This window comes from Primulina tabacum, chromosome 18 (assembly GCF_025594145.1).
Source record: "Primulina tabacum isolate GXHZ01 chromosome 18, ASM2559414v2, whole genome shotgun sequence".
In the NCBI taxonomy this organism is placed as follows: domain Eukaryota; kingdom Viridiplantae; phylum Streptophyta; class Magnoliopsida; order Lamiales; family Gesneriaceae; genus Primulina; species Primulina tabacum.
The window spans coordinates 22,621,009-22,644,625 of NC_134567.1; the positions used below are offsets into that span (position 1 = coordinate 22,621,009).

At 34.8% G+C, this 23,617-nt stretch overlaps 4 protein-coding genes across 4 annotated transcripts; 1 reads left to right on the forward strand and 3 right to left on the reverse strand.

The window, feature by feature from the left end:
- Positions 1 to 342: 342 nt before the first annotated feature.
- LOC142532375 (uncharacterized) lies at positions 343 to 2,545 on the reverse strand. The gene is made up of 4 exons (XM_075638688.1): positions 1,993 to 2,545; positions 1,546 to 1,751; positions 1,210 to 1,445; positions 343 to 496 (listed from the first exon to the last, which is right to left on the reverse strand). The coding sequence occupies exons 1-4, from the start codon at positions 2,543 to 2,545 to the stop codon at positions 343 to 345; spliced, it is 1,149 nt and encodes a 382-aa protein (XP_075494803.1).
- A 10,536-nt stretch (positions 2,546 to 13,081) lies between these two features.
- LOC142533685 (uncharacterized) lies at positions 13,082 to 14,331 on the forward strand. Its single transcript, XM_075640533.1, has one exon. It carries the CDS (start codon positions 13,156 to 13,158, stop codon positions 14,014 to 14,016), a length of 861 nt encoding a protein of 286 aa, XP_075496648.1. The 5' UTR covers positions 13,082 to 13,155; the 3' UTR covers positions 14,017 to 14,331.
- Positions 14,332 to 15,016: 685 nt separating this feature from the next.
- Positions 15,017 to 18,326, reverse strand: LOC142532670 (lipoyl synthase, chloroplastic). Its single transcript, XM_075639017.1, has 6 exons — positions 17,707 to 18,326; positions 17,055 to 17,145; positions 16,687 to 16,844; positions 15,918 to 16,089; positions 15,464 to 15,574; positions 15,017 to 15,350 (listed from the first exon to the last, which is right to left on the reverse strand). Exons 1-6 carry the CDS (start codon positions 18,165 to 18,167, stop codon positions 15,276 to 15,278), a joined length of 1,068 nt encoding a protein of 355 aa, XP_075495132.1. The 5' UTR covers positions 18,168 to 18,326; the 3' UTR covers positions 15,017 to 15,275.
- A 702-nt stretch (positions 18,327 to 19,028) lies between these two features.
- Positions 19,029 to 23,005, reverse strand: LOC142532671 (uncharacterized). The gene is made up of 6 exons (XM_075639018.1): positions 22,380 to 23,005; positions 22,186 to 22,284; positions 21,207 to 21,384; positions 20,765 to 20,862; positions 19,447 to 19,508; positions 19,029 to 19,349 (listed from the first exon to the last, which is right to left on the reverse strand). The coding sequence occupies exons 1-6, from the start codon at positions 22,821 to 22,823 to the stop codon at positions 19,223 to 19,225; spliced, it is 1,008 nt and encodes a 335-aa protein (XP_075495133.1). The 5' UTR covers positions 22,824 to 23,005; the 3' UTR covers positions 19,029 to 19,222.
- Between the last annotated feature and the right edge of the window lie 612 nt (positions 23,006 to 23,617).

A 23,617-nucleotide genomic window follows, 5' to 3' on the forward strand; every position in this document is an offset into this window, starting at 1 on the left:
TTGGCGAAACATTCCTGGAAAAAATTTGCAAGGGGAATGTTAGTAATGATAACAAACCACAACTCACAACAAATATGAAACTATCAGTGAACAAAGCAATTTAATGATTAAGACATAATCACTTCATAACACATCTACAAATTGCAATTACAAACACATAATCCGATGTTTTGTTCAACTGCATACATTTTTCCAATCTCACTGAATCAATTGAGTTTGATATCAACACAGTAGTCTTCTTCATTACAAACCTCAAATACAACCTAATACTTGTACATTGAACATATTCAGTGTCGTTTACAAAAAAATTGTCATGCCATCAACGCATGATAAGTCTTATCATCATGTCAAAACAGTAAACATAAAATGGCTACCATAAACGTAATGCTCCAAAAGGTTGATTAATTCAAGGAAAACACCAAATAAATTCACAAAATGCCACCACATCTTGTAGTCTTTTTGAACAACCTTCCATGATGCTTTCTTACTTACATGCCTGCAATATATTAGAAAAATTAAGATAGCGATTTGGAATTTTTAAAATAAATTAAATTACAATAAAATTAAGATAATTGAAGTAAACGATATAGTATTAATGTCTATGTCAATCAAATCAATTATGGCACCGGTTCTTTGCAAGTTCGTCTATTATGCCCTCGCCCATGACATCTCCCACACGTTGTCACACGTTGTTCAACTTGAGAAGGTATCCGTTTAGTCCTTCTACGTCCTGGCTGGCTACGGGTTGTAGGAGCATTAATGGTAGGCCCATCATTCAGATAGCCATCACTCATGTCATATGTTGGAATTGGATTTATTATTCCTTTATAAGCTTGGCGGTACATGTTCATATTAAAATATCCAACACAGAATTTATAAACCGACAGAGACTTTGATTCTATGCACGAGCAAGCATGCTTGCACGGTAGCCTATAGATCTTCCAATATCGACATGAACAACAACATGAATTCAAATCCACTGAAAATTTTTGTCCCCATCTATCACCTCAAACAGAGCTCCACATGACTTGTGCGCACCTTTAAGGTTCGAGATTGACTGCATGCAATTGACACATCCTTATCCTTTCTTGGACTTAGTTATCCGGTCATCTCCAATGTTTTTTCTCGTCTTTTGTGCATCGTGGTCATTATTTGAATTCGTATATTATCTGTCATACCCACAATAGGTAGATATCACGCTGCTTTTACCCAATTGTTCCAGCTTTCAACAATATTTTATTAATGACACCCCATCGCTCACCCACAAACATAGAATTGGCCCAATTTTTTGTGGACACACTCACAAGAAACTCCTGGGCGAACGACATCGAATCGATTATGCTTTTCATATGTTGCGAGAACTCATGTCTTGATGGGGTGTACGCAATTTTCTTCAAAACAGAAGACCAATGTTTCTTGTTATGGAGATGATACATACACAATACCTACAGAAATTAAATTTAAAAACATTAAAGATAATAACCAACTGATAAAGAATAAAAAAACAGATGGCTAAAAATATTGAAAAATCACCATAAGACAAACCTGTTTGACAAAGTTATCGACCATATGTCTTAAACAATAAGAATGGTGAATACTAGGGAACACATACTGAATAGCTTTTATAAGTCCAGGATGTCGGTCGGAGTAAAAAATGTAGCTACGGAATATCATTATGTATTGGGATGCCAAGACATGTTTTAACTGATAGCAAAACCATTCCCAATTAGAATCGTTTTCTGCATCAACAACTGCATACGCAAGTGTAAAAATATCATCATTCGCATCCTTTGCCACATCGACTAATAAACATCTTTTGTACTTGTTCTTAATGTGAGTTCCATCCAAAAATATTAATGGCCGACAACCACTAATAAAACTTAGAAGCATGCGTGAAAACATATGAATAGCCGTCTAAAATTGTTTGTCGTCGAATCAATTCCACATTCAACAAAACTCCCGGGATTTGTTTCTTTAACAACATGACAATACCATCGTAATTTATCATACGACTCCTTATCAGTTCCATGAAGATCATGCATTGCCATCTCTTTACCCCCCAAACTTTATGATACTCAAGTTCTATTCCATAATCTCTTTCAATTTCCTTCAGCATTGTACATTGGTGATATGATGGCTCTCCCCTTAACTTCTCCTTCACAACATTAGCTACCCAGGATGAATCAGCTTTAGGGTGACCTCTAATCCGCAAATTGTCATCCCCACAACTATGGCTTAGGTTGCACTTTCTTATGCAGAATGAATTGTCCGATTTATGTTTGGAGGCATAAATTTTCCACTCACAATTCTCTTTGCTGCAAACAACTAAGATCTTACCACTTTCATTTCTCTTGTAACTAAAAAATCTTCTACTGGCAATAACATTATTTTTAAGACAAATCCTAAATTCGGCTGCATCTTTAAATTTTCGCCCAACACCACGTATGCAATGAATCCAAGCATCAATAGAATTGTTTAAAGTGCCAATGTCAAGCTCGTGACCTCCGTCAGAACAAACTTCATCATCAAAATCAAACCTAACCATTTTAATACAAATCAATAAAAGACATGAGGAAACACATTAATATTCTTTTACCTAATTTAAATTGAATTATAAAATATAACAAATAATACTCAAGTACTACACAGTAGTAAAAAACAAGAAATAACTAATTTATCAACTTTAAAATTTCTGAAATTTGCAAACAAACAATAAAAACAATGCAAACAAAAAAATAACGAAGTTACCTCGCAACATTTATTTTGACCTGGCTCTGATAATCTTTGAAACTGCTATTAATTTGATTATATTTAATTTCAAACAACTGTGAAGGTTTATCATATTTCGGACATCATCATCTTCATTCAGGGTTACCGCAATCTGCTCATGGGGTGCCATGTATTACAATATCGTTAATTCAGAATTAATAGCCGCACATTTTCGTCCTAAACTCTGGAATATCTCTAACAGAGTTGCGCTATTAGGAATTGACATCAAATAAAGACCACTGACGTAGCGTCAATTTCCAAGAAACGAAAATATTGTGCTCCCGGAACCGACTTCCATCAACAAATCGATCGTGGAATATCTAAAATATTAAAATTTGCTTCTGCCGATTTACGCGTCAAATAAAATGGACATCCAAAAGAAAAATTAGTTCTACAATTTCTTACTTCAAATAACAACTCAAATAATGGGGATAAATGAATTACATAAAATAAAATCACAACCGAACCAAATCGACCTTTGTGCTCAAACAATATTGAAGCAGAAATTTTTCTATTCACATTATATTTCAACAATATCGTCCAAATCTTTTGGTACTCATTTTAGAAATATTTACTACAAAATCATCGTAATAATTTAACAATTCTTTTCAAAATTGTTTGATAAAAGGTAAGTCAATTCAAACAAAAAATACTTCACAAAAGAAATCAAGTGGAAACATGATAATGATCTTACATGCGGAAACTAATATCAAATAACAATCTCATTCTGTCAAACCAAATCAAAAACATTCCGTCAAAATAAACTAAAACTAACTCATTTTGACAAGCCAAACTAATCTCACATAACTATCATTTCAAACATATTCTCTAAACTAACATGTTCTGTTAAACAAAACTTGTTCCCAAGATCATGCACATTAATGTCCGTATTCGGTCAAAACAACAAAATTCAATTTACAATACTGGGCTAAAATTCAATTTCACGATAATGCACCAAAATTTATTAACAAAAAAAAAAACCTAAATTGGATTTAATCAAGCATATTACTTTGTTCAACACTATTCATGCAAATGGTGTTTGTCTGAGGAAATTCTCTGCCCTAAATTCAAGCTTCTTTCCGCAAATCGCAGCCCTAAACTTTGCTTCGTGGTTCTTTCCGCAAATGACAATCTTATTACAAACATACGTCATAAATCCATTTGTGTATCCAAAATGAGATTGAAGAAAAGAAAATGTTTTTACACACAAAAACCATTACAACTACAAAAATGATCACAAATAAACGACAATTTAAATGTGTACCCTTTAATCGTCCTTTATTAGTTTTATCGGGTGGTAGTTCCACGGAAATCCAAAAATGAAGCGCCTATTTTCTCCTCCTCACATACGCTGCTTCGACCCAGTAATTACTTCGAACCAGAAATTCTGGTTTTTGCAAAGTTTCCAGCAACAGGACGATAATGGATGCTGGGACGTGTGGTTTGCGCTGGTAGGGACTCTGCTTTGCGGGAATTTTCTACGCTTGGTTACACAGATTCACGATTTTGAGCGACGGGTTTCTAGGAAGAGTCAGTTACATAGACCTGCGGAAATATGGTAAATTGTGCCGATGGACAACGGGAGAGGGTTTCATAGATACTGGCGAGTAGGAAATTGAAGGAAAAAAATGGTTGCTCGCACAGAAGAGAAGATGAGTGGGAAGCGGGAAGGAGAGTAGAAAAAAGATGACCAACAATAATAGGGATTCATACAATTTTTTATTCATTAAAAAATGGTAAAAATGTAAAATTGCATGACACATGTAGTAAAAAGAAAACTGGACTTTTGTCAAGTATTAAAACACAAAAAAAAAAAATTAATGGGGACTGAATCATAACAAAATAACGGACATATGAATTTTTCTCTAAATTACCGTAACTATTACAACATATGAGTAAGATATTAAATATTATATAAAAATTATAATATATTTGGTTTGATTACCATAAATGAATATAAATAAAATAAAAGATATAATTTATAATAATATAATTTTTTGTTATAATTATTGATTGACGTGATATAAATAATAAATTATAAAATTATAAAAAATGTATTAATTAAATACATCGGTCATGTTTCGTGACGAAATAAGCATATTATCCTCCATCTACACATTTTTTATGAATTAAATTGCATTTTCGTATATAACATTTTTTGGTGTTAATTAATTTTTATAAGTAATGTATTATTCAAATAAGTAATAATATTTAAATAATAACATATGGTTTTTTATAATAATTCTTTGGATTTATCAGTATATTGAAATCCATATTTTTTTCAATGGACCTATACTTGAGGATAAATGTTCACCTTTAGATTTTTGGGGTAGTGCCCTAAGTAGATATATCAAAAATGAGTTAAGCACGTGCTAATATGGTCGGCTAGCCCTATCACATAACAATAAGTGGGTTAGATTGACAATTTCTCAACTACCAAATGACAAACCCAACCTACACAGTGTTGGTCCCACGTGCGGTAATTTGAGATAATAAATATGAAAATAAAGAATAAATTGGAGACCGAGATTACGTGGATAACCCCTAAAAATTATTAGGGTAAAAATCACGGGCAAGATAAAAAAAATTCCACTATAATATTTTACGGTGTACAACTAACTCACTGTGTTTTCAAAGAGAACACACACTCTCTTAATATAGAAGAACAAACACCTCACAAATATTATAGAACTAATATGAGGAATAAGAAAACTCAAGAGGAGGCTTGAGAATGAGATGATTATCAACTGACGGAGGAGAGCTCTCCTGACATGTGACCGTGCAAATTCAAATTGTATTTGCCTTCATCCAAATTTGACAACGCTTAAAATGTGAGCCAACTTAGTTTGACTGGAGAGTTGGCCAACTTAGTTTGACTTTGCCGACATTTCTCCCACTTGGAGATTTGATTGAGAATCAAATACATCTCCACTCATCTTTTCAATATTGTCATTCCCCGCTGCTTACATTTTTGCTAGACCACTTGAGGATCTACACCACTCAAACTTATCAGTGTTCACTGGCTTGGTCGGAAAATCAGCTATGTTATCTTTTGTATGGATCTTCTGCATATCCACATTTCCTTCTTCTACTACTTCCCGTACAAAGTGAAATTGGACTCCAATGTGTTTCGTCCTGGAATGAAAGGCTGGATTCCTTGCGATGTGCAAGGCACTCTGACTGTAACAAAATAAAGAAAGCTTCTCTTGTTTGTGCCCAATCTCCTCCAATAACTTTTTAATCCATATTTGCCTCCTTGCAAGCTTGAGTAGCTGCCATGTATTCTGCCTCTGTTGTAGATAATGCCACAACTGTTTGCAGTTTTGAGACCCAGCTTACTACTCCCCTTGCAAGCATAAACACATAATCAGTAGTAGATTTTCTTTTATCAGGATCACCTGCATAATCTGAATCGACATAGCCCATGAGTGTAAATTCCGATCCTCCATAACATAATGCAGCATTTGAGGTACCCTTACTATATCTAAGGATCCTCTTGACAGTGCTACAATGCTCTTGTCTAGGATTGCCATATACCGACTAACTGCTCCCACTGCTTGAGCAATGTCCGGTCTTGTATAGATCATGGCGAACATCAAACTTCCAACTACTGATGCATATGGTACTCGAGACATCTCCATCCTCTCTGCTTCACTATTAGGACACATATCGGAGGATAACTTGAAGTTAACAGGAGGAGGGGTCGAAATGGTCTTACTATCTTGCATGTTGAAGCATTGCAAGATTTTTTCAAATAATTTTTCTGGGAAAACCAAATCTTTCTGTTACTTCTATCTCGGTGAACTTGCATCCCTAGAATCTTTTTTGCTGGTATCAAGTCCTTCATATCAAATTTCCTAGCCAACTGTGCCTTCAATCCTTGGACCTGATCTTTGTTGGGCTTGCTACCAACATGTCGTCTACATACAACAATAAAATAATATAATCATCACCAGACCTCTTGAAATATGTACAAGGGTATGCACTAAGTCTGTTGTATCCAAGGCTCATGATATAGGAATCAAATCTCTTGTACCAACACCTCGGCGCCTGTTTGAGACCGTACAGAGATTTGTTCAACCTGAAAACCAAATTCTCTTTGCCTTTTTCCGCAAAACCTTCTGGCTGGAGCATATAGATTTCTTCTTCAAGATCTCCATGAAGAAATGATGTTTTCACATCTAGCTGTTCTAGATGTAGGTCAAACACCGCACACAATGCCAGCACCACTCTGACTGTTGTAAGCCGAACCACAAGAGAAAATATCTCATTGAATTCAATGCGTTCTTTCTGAGCATACTCTTTTATCACCAATCTAGTCACGATACCGTTTCACTTGGTTATTGCCATCACGTTTGATCTTATAGAACCATCTGTTACCAATGGCTTTCCTTCCTCGTGATAGTATAACAAGATCCCGAGTTTTATTCTTGTCTAAAGCCTCAAACTCTTCTTGCATTGCTATCATCCACAAGGATACATCCGAGATTTGAGTAGCCTCGTGGAAACTCGATGACTCACCATCCTCTGATAATAGACAATATGCAATATTGCTTTCAGTGACATAATCTGAAAGCCAACATGATGGTCTTCTGTCTCGAGTTGACTGCCTCACATTGGAAACTTCAGAATCAACATGTTCAAGTTCTTCGTGCTCTGGTACTGCATCACAAGAAATTTGACCTTCGTCTATCTTATTCTCCACCTGAAATATAGTAGTTTCTGAATTTAGTGTGCCTTTGTCTCCCTTTACTTTATCTTCCTCGAAGATAACATCCCTGCTGATGACAAGCTTGTGAACAGTAGGATCCTACAAGCGAAACCCCTTTACTCCATCAGCATAACCCAAGAAGATACATTTTCTGGATTTTGAATTCAACTTCGATCTTTCTTGCTCATTGTACAGAACGTACACATGACTTACAAATGTATGCAAATTAGAATAATATGTCGGCTTTCCAGTCCACATCTCCATCGGAGTCTTCAGATCAATCGCCACTGAAGGAGAACGATTGATAATATAACAAGCGGTTTTGTTGCTTCCGCCCAAAATGACTTTTCTAAACCTGCAATCATCAACATAGCTCTTGTTCTGTCCAATAAGGTTTTGTTCATCCACTACGCCACTCCATTCTGTTGAAATGTGTAAGCCGTCGTGAACTGTCTTTTGATGGCCTCATGTTGACAATATGCATCAAATTCATCACTGGCATATTCTCCTCCATTGTCAGTCCTCAGACACTTGATTTTCTTTTCAGAATCAAGTTCAACCCGCACTTTGAAATCTTTGAAGATCTGGAAAGCGTCTGATTTCATCTTGATTGGATACACACAATATCTCCTAGATAAATCATCAATGAACGAGAGAAAGTATCTCGCTCCTCCTAGGGATACAACCGGTGCTTGCAAAACATCCGATTAAATCAGCTCCAATATGCTTTTGTTCCTGGCAGTAGAAGTTTCAAACTTTAATCTGTGTTGTTTACTGGTAACATAGTGTTCACAAAAGGGTAATGAAACTTTTGTAAGTCCCGGCAGCAGCTTCCGTTCTGAAAAAATTTTCAACCCTCGTTCTGACATATGCCCGAGCTTTCTATGCCATAATACTGTTAATTTTTCTCCTGAACCAATTGATGCAACAGCTAGTTCCGCCTCTTTATATGTTTCTCCCAAAAGTACATACAGATTTGCAACAATTTTTTCCGCCTTCATAACCACAAGCGCAACCTTCACAATTTTCATGATCTCATTATCGATACGGGTTTTGCACCCGATGTCATCCAATTTCCCCAAGGACAAAAGATTCTTCGTCAGTCCTTTCACATGTCGTACCTCCTGTATGGTGCGAATGGTGCCATCAAATATTTTAATTTTGATAGTACCGACCCCAGCGATTTCCAAGGCATGATCATTTCCCATGAATACAGATCTTTCTGAGACTGGTTCATAATGATCAAACCATTCTCTCCGAGACATCACGTGCCACGTCGCTCCTGAATCCATAATCCATCTGTCACAAAATTTGTGTCTGCCTTCTGCAGCTATTGCCGCTTCGCTGAATAATATTTCACCACCGCCTGAAGTATTGACCACATTTCCTTGAGAACTCTTGTCGATACTCGTACACTCTCTCTTGAAGTGCCCTTTACGGCCACATTTAAAGCAATAAATTTTTTTCTTCTTACTTCTCGACTTTGATCTACCTCGTCTTTGGCTCCCACTGGAGTCACGGTCCATGAATCTTCCTCTTATCATCGGTAAAGCCTATGCCTACTTCGAGGTTACCAACCTATCTTCCTTATTCTTGCGTCGACTTTCTTCTCCGAGAACCGCAGTTAAGACATCGTCGAATCTTAGAAAGCCCATAAGAATATTGTTGGTTATGTTGATGATAAGTTGATCACATGAATCTGGTAGACTTTGAAGTAGAAGCTCCACACGTATATTTTCCCCTATTTTATGCCCCATGGAAGTGAGTTGGGCAAATAAAGTATTTAGTGTGTTGATATGGTCGGTCATCGATGAGGATTCCGTCATCTGAAGAGTATAAATCATTCTCTTTAGGAAAATCATGTTGTGTAGCGACTTGACCTCGTACATCTTTGTCAGAGTATCCCAGATAACTTTTGTCGTTTTTATCTCAGAGATAATTTACAATACTTCGTCTGTTATAGCCAATTGTAAATTGGCAACAACATTGTCATTCATCTCATTCCACTTTCCATCATCCGTAATTTTCACCGGTCTATCTCCAATAGCCGCCAAACAATTTTTCTTTCTTAAAACTGCTTGTATCTTTATTTTTCACAGCATAAAATTGCTTATTGAATTTTTATATCTCGTACCTGCCCACCATTATGTCTACAACAATTTCAGTAGACTGGACAAAATAATCTCGCCTTAATAAAAAATCTCAAAAAATATTTTCTGATGTGGAAGATCAGTCTAGGCTGCAACCCCTGAGCATACTCAGAATTTTAAGAAATTTTAAACCAAAGCTCTGATACCACTTGTTGGTCCCACGTGCGCCAAATTGAGAAAATAAATATGAAAATAAAGAATAAACTGGACACCGAGATTTACGTGGAAAACCCCTAAAAACTATTAGGGTAAAAACCACGGGCAAGATGAAAAGAATTTCATTATAATATTTTGTGGTGTATAACTCACGTACTGTGTTTCTAAAGAGAACACACACTCTCTTAATACATGAGAACAAACACCTCACAAATATTATAAAACTAATAGGAGGAATAAGAAAACTCAACATGAGGCTTGAGAATGGGATGATTATAAAGTGACGGAGGAGAGCTCTATTTATAGAGCTCCCCTGGCATGTGAACGTGCAAATTCAAATTGTATTTGCCTTCATTCAAATTTGACAACGCTTAAAATATGAGCCAACTAGTTTGACTGAAGAGTTGGCCAACTTATTTTGAGCTTTCGCCAACACACAGCTCCGTCACGTGAAATAGTTGAGTCGGTAATATCTCAATCCTCAAAAAAGGCGAGCTAGGAGAGTGTGCTCCCCCTCTTGCGCCGGTCCCGAGTTATACAAAAACCTGTAAACCTCACCACTGTATGTTGAAGTACTAACCCAAACATAACAATGGAACACATGAAATTTTCCTCTATTTTAGATTTATTTAAATATCTTGGGCATTGAATAAAAGAGCATGATTTAAATGACTTATATTATAATGAATTTATAATATATATATATATATATATATATGTATAAATTCATGAGACATGCATGGGTAGTGGCTATAATAAAGGCAGTTTTAAAAAAGCAGTAATGACATTTAAATATTTCACTCTGAAAATGGGGAAAAGAGTGAAAGTAGAGAGAGACCATTAATTAATTTTGGCAGACCACACGAGAAAAAAGCAACATTTGTGGCTCGCTTGAATGGTAAGATAAGATAAGATGGAAATAAATAATAAATGTAATAAAAGAAAATTATTGAACAATAAATTCTTGAGTGAAAAATATTTCCTTACACAAACTATTTTATTAAACAACAAATTGGTATAGAAAAATATAATCATATTTAAATTTTGCAAAAAACTCCATTAGGTTTTCGAATTATAATAAAAATATCCAGTTAATTGTAAACTTACAAGAATCCACTCACTTTCGATTTAGCTTTATTTTAATCTACTAAAAGTGTAAAACTTCTTTTTTTTAAAAAACAAAACAAAAAACAATCATGTGAATCTTGAAATAAAATAAAGAGAATTTAAAGAAAAAAAATGGGAAGAAGTTGGAGGAAAGTGTAATTTTAGAAATTATCGGATTTATTATTTTTTTTTACAAAATTTAAGATATGTATATGTAATATTTAATTGGTGTTGGAATTTTTTTTTGTAATCATGACGAAACTTTGGTGATATGAATGTAATTATCTCTAATTTGTATTATTTAGCTTAATTAATTGGTACATCTTTGTGCAATCCCGGTCAATTAATTTTTTTTTTCTTTGGTGAAATTCGAGGGAAAACCTATTTTAACCTCATGCAAATAAATAATAATATTTTATTTAGTTATTTAATATATCGAGAAAACCATCCAAATTCAAAGTTGCAATATATTACCACACATGCACAAATATTTGACTAATATAAGATAAGACAATGATCTTTTTAGTACTAAACATGCATCTAATTTTTAATCTTACTGGTAACAATCACACAAAGTTTTCACTTGCTCACATAATTTCATTATTTTTTTGAAATAAATTTAATTTTTTTAAAAAAATAAACATGTGAACTTTGAAATAAATGGAGATAATTTAGAAAAAAAACGGTAAGATGTTGGAGTAAAGTACGAAGATTTTCTAATAAACTCTCACACCATTAAAGTTATATAACAAATTATACATGAGATTTGAAATAAACTTAGCAAAAACTTGTGTGAGACGGTTTTACGGGTCATATTTTGTAATACAGATTTCTTATTTTGGTCATCCATGAAAAAATATTATTTTTTATGCTAAGAGTATTGTTTTTTATTGTGAATATCGGTAGAGTTGACCCGTCTCACAGAAAAAGATTTATGAGATCATCTCACAAGATATCTACTCAATAAACTTTAATTTCACATACCAACACGGTTAGTCTAAAGCGATCAAATATTATATAATGGTAAAAATATATAAAATAACGACTACTCTTCCTTAAATATTTTGTCACAGCTAGTATCACGACTATGATAATATAACATATATCAAGTTATTTATGAATAATGTTTTTTTTTCAAAATAAGTCAATTAGTTTGATATTTTATAAAATATAAAGATTGTCTCAAATATTTGAATTAATAATGGTTTATATATATAATATTATGTAAATGTAATAAAATTTATTTATCTTATTTTTAGTAGTTAGCAAAAACAAAGTGGGAAAAAATCGATGAGATATTGTCAAATTATTTATATACACACATATTGAAATTTAAACATCTTTATCAAACATAATGCACAGAAAATTGGAAAACAAAATTGATGTCACATGTCAAACCAAAAACGTTAATCCAAAAAATAAGTTTCACATGAGATGGATCAATCCGATTCATATATGTAGTAAAATAGTATTTGTAATAATAATAATAATATTTTGCATATGTCGGGTCGGAAATACGTCTAATAAATTTGATCCGTGAGTTGGACTCATGAGATTTTTTGGGGTATCCTAACAAGTTCATATATTATAATAACCAGTGAGTTGTAGGCTAGCACATACGATATATGAGAGTGGTCCGTATAAAAAAAATGTAGAAAGAAGCAAATATTTTTAAATTTAAAAATAAAAATTATCAATATTTGAAATTAAAATAATCCGAGAAAAAATAGGATGAAAAGAGAAACATAACATATAAAGTTTGATGATTAAATGATATTTTGAAATAAAAAAAAACTTCACCAACATTCCAATAAGTTGATTTAATTTTACTCGATAGTAATAATAATAATAATAATAATAATAATAATAATAATAAACAAAATTTGATACAGAAAACCAACATAAATGAGGAAAAAGGTAAATAAATCCAAAAATAAAAATTGAGTGAGAATACTAATATTTCAATATTTTTATAACATTTATATTTGTAATATAAATAATATATTTCATTATGTCTGTAAAAATTGAGTGAGAAAAAGGACATATATTTTGTCTATAAAAAGAATATATATATATATATATATATATATATATATGTATGTATATATGGGCTGTAGATGGGCCTTCGACCTGGAGGACCCAAGTGCCTGTCATCTGTGTTTGGGCCGAAATTGATTTTATTTAAACCTCATTGTTCTGGGCCCATTTTAAGCCTACCACCAGACGCAGCGTCTCTCCACAACCTCGCTCAGCTCTCCGGCGATGGCGGCTGCTGCTGCTACGAAGTTAATCGAAGAAGAAACTGTTCTAAAGGCAGTGAAAGCCCTTCTGAAGTGGAAGAATCTGCAACTAAAATCGCAGCAGAATTCCGAAAACGAGGAAGGAGAAACCGATGATTTTATGTACCTCTCCATGACCCTGAGAAAAGTCCTACCCGAAAACCTAACTCTCGCACCTCATAGAATCCGTCTTCGCCACTCTCTTTTCTCGCACGATGGATCTTCCTTATCGAACACCTGCCTCATTATCGACGGGAAAAGAATCACTTCCGAAGGTGCCCACAAGATTTTGGAATCTCAAGGCATACCCATATCACAGGTTATCAAGCTATCGAAGCTCAAGTCTGATTATAAATCTTTTGATTCCAAGAAAAAGCTTTACGATTCATTCGATGTGTTTTTCGCGGTAAAGGGTGTCATCCCTTTACTTCCCAAGGTGTTAGGAAGGGTATTTTACAATAAAAAGAAGAAGATTCCTGTACCAGTAGACTTGAGAGTTAATGGTGATTGGAAGGAGGAGATGGAGAAGGCATTTGCCTCTAGTTTACTATGTTTGAGTGGTGGGACTTGCAGTGCTGTTAGAGTTGGGAGATGGGGTGTTATGGAGAGAGATGATATTGTCGAAAATGTGTTTCAGGCTGTTGATGGTTTGATAGAGATTGTTCCAAAGAAATGGGGTGGGATCAAATGCTTTCATTTGAAGTTTTCCGACTCCGTGGCGCTGCCTATTTACGAGTATCAGCCTGCGTTGGTGACAGACGATGATAAGGTAGGTTTAGTTGTTGGGAATAAGAGCAAGAGAGGTGGATTGCTTCAAGAATCTGGCAGAAAGGAGAAGGGATGAGTTCATTATCGTTGAAAAGATTATCGAGGGTGGAACGGTAATCCATTTTGGCTAGAAGTTCCATATCATCACTTGGAATCTCGACAGGACTCTATCTAAAGCTAAGATCTTGATGATGGTTTAACCCAAATATGCATCCCTTCTCTAGCATTTTAGAATTTAGATTGCTGGCAATTGTTGATGCATATTAGTGATTCTTAATCTGTTTACATGTTTGATATACCTCCTTATGTGTGGTTTGTGTTTCTTGTTTTGTTCAATTGATTTTGGGTGAGAGATAAAATTTTCGATTAATTGATAAAAACCACTTTCAATTATATTATAAGTTCGGAGACTGTCTTGATATTTCTTGTATTGGATGGTGAATCGAATTTGGCATTGGAAGGGGAAGAGATAGATTGACTGAGTTCATAATTCGAAACTGTCAAATTTAGTTGTTTCCAAAATCCGCTTCGCTTCAGTCCGTCGAGGATCTTAACTATTGGGATCATGCAATATAGAGGGAGTTAAAGTTATTGAGTCATAATTCATGTTTATCCCTTTGTTGAGAACTTGAACTTTCTGCAGAATCTGATGTAGTGTTGAACACACACTCCCCTGTGCCATAAATGGTGAAATTGGACAAGTAGTTACCCTCGATTAGAAATGTCGAAAAGTTGCTTTAGTCGTTGGAATTTCATCTAGACAAACCAGCTCCTTCCTCCCCAATGAACAGCTTTTTTGCCCTTCTATTACGAATACTTTCGTTCAGATTTGGTTATTTACTCACCAACACGTACAAGTTATTGTTGTGACTTGTGAGACTCGGATACTTGGGCCACGAGCATATGCATAAGATCACAGGACATGAAAATATAATGACATTACGACCCCCTCAAATTTTATGCATTTTTTCCTTGTTAATTACAAATTTTTTGCCCTTCCGTATTTCTTTTAACTGTAAGATCCCTTCACAATTACCTGACTTTCTGACTAAATTGACCCAACTAACAAAAGGAAAGATACGTAACATCTTGATACAAGGTTAAATTTCATGTCTAAAAGTGTAACAACTAATTTTATCAATCAATAAATTAATATATATAGGTATCTCTTTGTCCCAAAAAACGAACCCCTTTCTCTTGAATATACGAGATTTTAGAATGGATTATAGAGTTTAAATTCGTATTTGATAAATGGAACTCCTGTGGAGAAAGTCACTGTCGCATCGGATGACCATAGCAATGAAATTTCTTGTACCATGCATTTTCTCATGAACGTCAAGACGTGTTACTTGCCATCTCTTTCACCATAGTCTTGACAAACAGTTCGCCAGCTCTGTACGAAGATCGGACCTGAAAACAGAGCCGAATGAATCCAAACAAAAAATTACAGTCCCGAATTCTGTGGAGTACACGACTTCCACATATTTAAGAAACTTGGAAAGTAGTTAGGAAGAGAATTTCACCAAGGGTCCACTGGCTACGTAGCGGAAACCAATGGACTCGCCATATTCCTTCCAGACAGCAAATTTTTCAGGGGTAACGTACTCTTTTACAGTAAGATGCAAAGGAGTTGGCTGCATGTAATAGATGGAAACAAGTCAACTAAGATTATTACATCCCGTAGGGTTCAGATTATTAGAAACTTTTACTTTCTTCATAAAAGAAAATAACTGACTAAATCTGAGGTAAAACCCATCATAGAAGAACAAGAAAAATATTGGTTTTGCCTCCTTTAGGGATCAGATTCTTCATCAGAGAATACAGTTGCAAGGCCAAATGAAAATGACGATATCGTAAAATTCTAAAATGAAAAGGTTGATATTGTCGGATGGGATTAGGAAATGATTGCAAAAATTTGGGCACGATAATTAATTTCCAAAAGCTCATTGTCATAAAAGCACAATTCGTAAAACTCACCTGTAAATACTGTCCTAGAGTCAAAATGTCAACATCTATGGTCCTTAAATCAGCCATGGTTTCCTTCAGCTCATCATCAGTTTCGCCAAGTCCCAACATGATTGATGATTTTGTTATCATCCCTTTCTTGCTTGTCTTCGCATGCTTCAGAACAGACAAACTTTGCTCATACCTGTATCAAGGAACCAAACAGCATTCAAGAAGAGCATGAAGGTCAACTTTGACTCCTCTCTCCTGCGTACCGGGTTTTTTAAAAACAAAAAGGGACCTAAATACCGAAAATTCAGATAATTACATGAAAATCAGCAGGTTTCCTAAGAGTGGCATGACAATAAAGTAGCTGGTGGCATATGCTTCTTGTGTTTAATAGAGCGACAAATTTTTATTTTATCGAACTTGTGATATAGTTTGCATGTCCAGTTAATATCAGAGGTAATTCATGCATGACATTTTTACTAAGTTTAATACTTTTGAATGTCCGCATCATGCAAACTGTTCTCAGCCCCTCAATGACTTCTGAAAAACAACCATCAAAGTTTTCCAACTAAAAAGTTAATAGAAAGAAGAGATGTTGTTTAAATATGGAAGATTTCCGGTCAGCACAAGCACTAAACCATAAAATTTCATAGGCAAGAGATTTAGTTGATACCTTAACAAGTAAAAGTCATTTTAGATATTCTAGTACACTTCCCTGAGTGACTAAACAGCACAGGCTTAAAATCATTGAAACCGTTGAAATGAACAGCAGTCACATCACTCAACAACTTACCCAGCCCTAGGATCTCTAACAATACGCTGCAGTCGTTTTACAGTTTCAACATTGTGAGCAAAAACATCTAAGCCCGAGTGAACCAGAATGGAGACAGCCTTTAAGTCACCTCGGAAATCTGAAGTTAAACACTCGACCATGATATCAGGTTTCAGCCTCTGCCAACAGAAGTTTATAATAAGTTAAATGAGGTAACTGCCGTCATCGTGGCACAGACATAACTGTGTCCATGCTTGACCTTTAGACAATAATAATCCAAAGCTTTTCAAGAAGTCAAAGACACATTTAAGCACACATACATCTGAAAAGTATGCGGTGTATCTCAGTCTAGACAGTGAAGAAAATAAGTTTCAAGATTAATAAATAACCTTCATGGCTTTGACTGTTTCAGCAAAGTGACCGCTGCCACCATCTGGTATATCATCACGGTCAACACTGGTCAGGACAATATAATCCACACTGCAAAATGTAAACAAAAATAAACAGCCGAACATACACTGCCATTAGTTCTCCTCTTAGACAGTAATGAGATCTAAGTCACTGCTTTCATAACTGATTATTCTAACGTTTTTGCATGTGATATATTCTATTGATTCTGCTCTGAAGAGAGACCAGCAGACAAAGAAAGTCACAGAAAAATGTCACATCAAAAGATTATTAGACTTAATCAGAATACTCTTGATTGTGTTATGATTCAATTTTGCTTTAGCTGTCATCGGTTAGATTTTTCAGCCGACATGAAATCTTTTGCTCTCGCCACAGCAACCTAAAAGCTCCCCTTTCTCTCAGGACATGACCATAAAACACCACCAATCGTAAGTAAATAAGCTTATATCGCAGCAATGCACATAATTTCTTGATTATCATGGAGCTCATCTTGTAGTGTGTTCAACATTAACTTACATAATCAGCTACCAAATTTAAAGCAATCCCCAAATCATATAAATGAACCGTGTGCAATAAATTAATTTCAAAAAGCAAGGTAAATAAAAGAACTACAAAGGAAATGGCAAATTCTACCCCCAGCTGGCAATAGCCTCCGCAGTGTTGTAAGGCTCCATTGGATCAGGCGGGGCAGGGTTCCTACTAGTCTTCACAGCACAAAACCGGCACCCGCGAGTACAAGTGTCACCTAGCAACATAATCGTAGCGGTGGCAACGCCATCGCCGCCACCATTCCAGCATTCCCCGATATTGGGACACTGAGCTTCCTCACAGACGGTGTTTAATTTGAGCCTTGATAGAGATTCCTTCACCTCCTCGTACTTCTCCCCCTGCGGCGCCTTCTGCCTTAGCCATTCGGGCTTCTTCACATTCGGGTCTCTTCCCGTGTGAAGGGTCATCGATTTAGGCCTTGGTTCGACCTGGGATTCGCACCGAATCGTAGAATTATCCGATTTTGGTTTCGTTGAATGATGATGCGCAGTTTTGAACGTGAACAGGGGAGATGAAGGGGTCTTGAAGATACATTGGTGCGTCATTTTTGGGAGTGGGTTTCGCTCAAATGATACGAAATCGAGCTGAAATGCAAGCTGAAACAAGATTTATGGCGGAAGAGTCGAGGGAGCGATGTGGGTTCCAGCCGTTGGAATCTCCGTCGCCCGTACTCTTCGAACTGGGTATCGTTATAATTCATTTCAAGACATGAATAATACTCCTTAATTATTTATTTCATTTTCTAAGTTTAGTTGTATTTTTTTTTTTAATTTTACCCATATATCTCTATTAACTAAAATAAAAGCTTAGAAAAACGTATGCAGATTTGTTTTTTTAATTTATATGTAAAAAAAAAACGAATAAATCTCTATATTTTTAGTACAAAAGAAGTACTTAAATAATCGACAAATTTTCTAAAGCTTGTATAATGTGTATTTAATTTGTAATATATTTTAAATATTGCCCATAAAAAAAATATTCAGAGTTAAATAATAGATAAAATAATAATGTATTAGCATATAAAAATATTCAGAGTTAAATAATAGATAAAATAATAATGTATTAGCATACTAAATTTAAAATTAAATGCATAAATTTTATATCGAAGAAAATAATCAAGCCAAAGTTTTTCTAATGGAAAAACAATCTACAAATTTATTAAATATTAAATTATTATAACATTAATGATAACTAAAAGACTAATGTTTTCTTAGCTTATATAGTTCACCTGACTTTATTGTTTGGGAAAAAAAAAACTTTCGAGCAAATTATTGCACTTTACTCATGCAATATGTAATGGTTTTTTTAATTGGAAATCTTAAATTGAAGCGATGGAATGTACTAAACGATTAGCGAAGTTATCAACCTCGCATCAGTCAAATTTGGACCAAACTATAAACACCAAATTATATAAAAAACTTGGATTTTAAGATAAAGTTGATGAACACGAATTAAAGAATCCTCAGACAAAACATTCCCCAGGAAATGAGGTACAAAACTGATCTAATAGATGGTGTATATGCTACATATCCGAATCAAACTTGATGTCACCTACATTACTTTGTCTCGGGTATTTCTCTTTATCACGTTAGATGTTGTATCAAGGCAATTCAGACGACTCATTGTTCTCATCCTCTTTATCTGAATCGTCGTCAATCATCTTCTCTAGTGAATTCAGATCCCCGACATCTGAAACTGTGTGTAACCTAAGCTTCTCTGCATCCTCACTGAAAAAGATTTAAACAACAAAATGAGTCACCTGGTGACCTGTGAAGATCGCATAAAGCATCAATCGTCAATGATGTTGTGAATGATAGAACTTACTCTGCTACTCCAAATATTTCTTTGACGGTGAGGGAGCTATCCTTTGCACAGAATTCGGGTAGCTAGTTTATGACAAGAAAAGAACTTATCAAGAGAAGCATTAAGATACTAAAATATGTTAACCAGAGAAGTTTACTAAATAGTTCATTACTTCATACATGAAACCTTCTCATCGAATATTCTGCAGAACATAAAAAGGGTGTTTTCAGATGACGGCTTTCTGAGTCCGCGTTGAGTTTTGTGAAATCAAAGGAAGAAACTAACCGAAGCCAACTCACCCACAACAACACAAATATACAGTAAACTTCATCAAAAGGGAAGCGACACATTTTCCTTTCAGCAAGGATTCCGAGACTTAGAAGACAATAGACAATAGTCAAAAGAACAGTACAACAAAAAATTTAAAAGCTACAGTACCAAGCCAAATAGATCACGGGTTTAGTGTTGAATAATCTACACGTCGCAAAAACCGTCACAATTTTTTTTTTTTTTTTTTGTAGTGTCCAGGGAGGTGATCTTTTCAACAATAAATCAACTATATAATTGGAATCTTCCATCAGACATAATTGAGGTCTTTAATAATATATATCAAATAACAAAATATATACTGATGTTAAAATAAGCAATGCTCATCAATAATAACATAGATCAACTGAAATTCTAGCAATGATAATAATGAGCATCAAAGAATATCACACGTGCCCATTCAGTTACATCAACTCCATATCTCCGAAATTATACATGTATACTATTGAACAATCATGGCTTTGTAAACTAACCGAATTTATCTGGGTCAAATGCAAAATCTGAGCAAAGGGCTGTGGCATACTAAGTGGAACTTCTTTGGTTGAAAAATGATGTGGAAACTTATATATGCAAGCAAAGCCACTATGCATGTTAAAAATAATACTATTGTCCATAATGGGAAAACACATATCAAGAAGAGAAAATTTGATGCAGCAGATTGTTTGCGATTCTCATGTCAAATGTACAGACCAGTAGAACGATTAGAGCACGAGAGAATAAAGTGAGACATGAAGAACATTTGTAAAAATATGGATGCAAAAAATATACTTTCACTTGAACACAGGTACAAGAGGAGATATAATGTAAATGATGCATTATTTTGATTCAGAATACAAGTAGGGAGACATTTTCAGTTGACAGAAAAATTCCCCAAAGCCTAGATACAACATTGTTTTATTCAACCACCATCAGGAAACACTTGACAAAATAAATGCATAAACTCTAAACAACAAATCATTCAATATTCAAAAGAATAAAATAAAATAACATTTGCAATCAATGCTGTCCATACCTCAGCCAGATAAAAAATCTTTCCAAAAAGAGCTTGTACAGCGAGTTTTCTTTTGAACCCCTTTTCAGAATATCCAGACATATCCATGACAACAGGACCTAAAAATGCAGGCACGTTCCATTCAGTGAGTAAACCCGCTAGATATATTTCTTAAAATTAGTTCTTATTTTACAATCAGTGATTCAATTGTTTATTCGATTACACAAGTAAATTAGCTCAGTTGTTGACCAGTGATTCAAGTTGCTTAAGGCAATTTTATCTTTTACACAAAAAATGTGAGATCGCGTACACGAACCATTAAATTGCGGCATTCACATCTTCACGTTGCATAGTTTGCATTTAAGAATAAAATTAATGAAATTATACGAAATATTAAGAATCAACTGATTTTACTATAGGAGGATGTTTTCAACCAAAATAATTGATAAGATTTCTGAGCTACCTTTTTCTGCCACGATTCTTTTTGAAATCTCATTCAAAATTCCAGCCACTTGGGAATCATCCAACATTGATTTTTCCCTGAGCTGGATCAAATTTGCTATCAGATCTGGATTAAAAGGCTTTTCATTCAACACGTACCGAATGTATTTGCGCAATATCTCCTCCATGTTAAAACCTGTCTGGAAATACAACAACGTGGTCAGATCAAGCTGCATGAAGACAATTCATCAATCTACAAGGAACAAAAGGAAAGAGTCACAAGGGAAACGCACGCCACTCGTTATAAATCAACAAAGTGAGAACCACGCAACTGCTGCTAGCAAGAACCAATGGAAAGTATAAATTGATGGATTACTAAACTTTGCCGAATTGTGGTACAGGAATCACTCGTAATCCTCTAGCGGCATCTCAGAAGTGATATCTTCTAACAACCCTATTCCTCTACCTGCTGCCTCTCCCAACGAATAAAGGTGTGCATATGTGCAGTAATAAATAATCGATTTTTCTATTTTTCCCCCTCAATTTTTTAAATAGAAGGATGATCAAATCTGTACACCCAAATCTTTTCACAAAATTATAAAATCATGACTTCATCTTTCCCAAATAGATGCTACCATATTAAATGCCGTACCAAATAATTCTGAAAGAAATCAAAGAATGCACTGCATGAAGAGAACAAATATTTCCAACAATTCAAATCTATATATTTCATACAATTTCATCATGAATGTTTACCTGAGAAGCATTTTTAATAGAAAATTTTGTAATATACCGCCGATAAAATGGTTTACAGTATAACATTTTTTCCACAAAACTTGGAGCAAGATGACATGCCATTGATCAAACTCTACAATGTCAAACCTATTAAGATGCCTGGGTAGAGTGAAGCTAAAGAATCTCTAATAAAACTTTTGAATCCATTGTGTGAGTTATTCCAAGATTATCATCAAAGGAGAAACAGAGGTTAATGTATAACTCACCTTTTGTGCCAGTTCCACTAAAGCTGATGGGCCTGCTTCATTGATCCCCTTCTCAAACAGCTCATCTATAGATTTGCAAAGCAAAGCATTTTTATTGACCTGAAAAAAATTTAACTCGTCCAGTCACCAGACATGTATTTTTTGTGTGGGTATAAACTTATTTCGGGCCATAAAAACACATTAAGAAAACTGACCAATTTGCGGCGCTTCTCCCGCGGGGAATTGAACTTCCGAACAGTCTTTACAAAGGCAATTACAAAAGTGATGCCGACATAAGCCAAGGGAACAGCCAGAATCCATGGAAGGGTGCTACTGCCGACACGCGGACCTGGAATGGCCTGAGTGACGGAGCCAGTGAATTCCACCAAATCCAGAGCCTTATCCTGTATCCATGGCAGCTCCTCCTCTACTTCCTCTTCCTCCTCCTTTGCCAGTTCATTCTTCTTAGCGGGAATACTGGTGTCGTTAGACTTGTTTCGAGATGCTTTCGCCTTCAAAGAACGATTGGGTTTCGTTCTCGACAATGAAATGAGAAAAGGGGACGAGGATTTGGGAAACAATGCACGGGGATTGATCGAACGAGAAACTCTGCTTGTGGAATTGTAACAAGAGCTGCAGCTAGTGTAAAGGGTTGCCATGGAGATTCCACGATTGTAAATGGAGAAATGGAAGTACAGGGATTGAATCCGATCTGAGCGGAAGCAATGGATGCGGCGGCGGCGGTTGCGGTTGCAGTTGTAGTTGCCGGCCTTGGAATTGGCCCTACGCGGAGGCTTAGCAGAAGAAGGACGAAGGGCAGTGTTGTGGTAATTATAAAATTCAATTCAAAATCCCATTTTCCACGAAAATTATGATATTGTTTATTTTTTAAAAACAAATATTGTTATTATATTAATAAATTTTTCGTCAGAATAGTGAAAATTGGTTCAGATTATTGAATAATTAAAAAATAAAAATTAATAATTAATTATATGTAAATTGTTATTTGATTTGATTTGATTTGATTTTTACGAACAAAATTAAGCAAGGAGAGTCTGATATTATTTCCAAAACAACCCTATAAAAAGTTTGTACCAACGTACTTAGATGAAATTAAATATAACTTAAAAGAGTATTTAAATAAACAAATACATTTATCAACATCAGCACACCACTTGATTAGTAAAAAAATTTGAAAATTATCACTTAAAAATAAATCTTGGTTTATAATTTATTTAAGTATAAAATTGTTATTTTCACATTTTTAATTTATAATAAGAACTTTATTAGCATACATGAATTTTTAATAAAATGATATTTCAATTTGGCAAAAACTTGTGTGAGACGGTCTCACGGGTCGTATCTGTGAGACGGATTTCTTATTTGGGTCATCCATGAAAAAGTATTACTTTTTATGCTAAGAGTATTACTTTTTATTGTTAATATGGGTAGG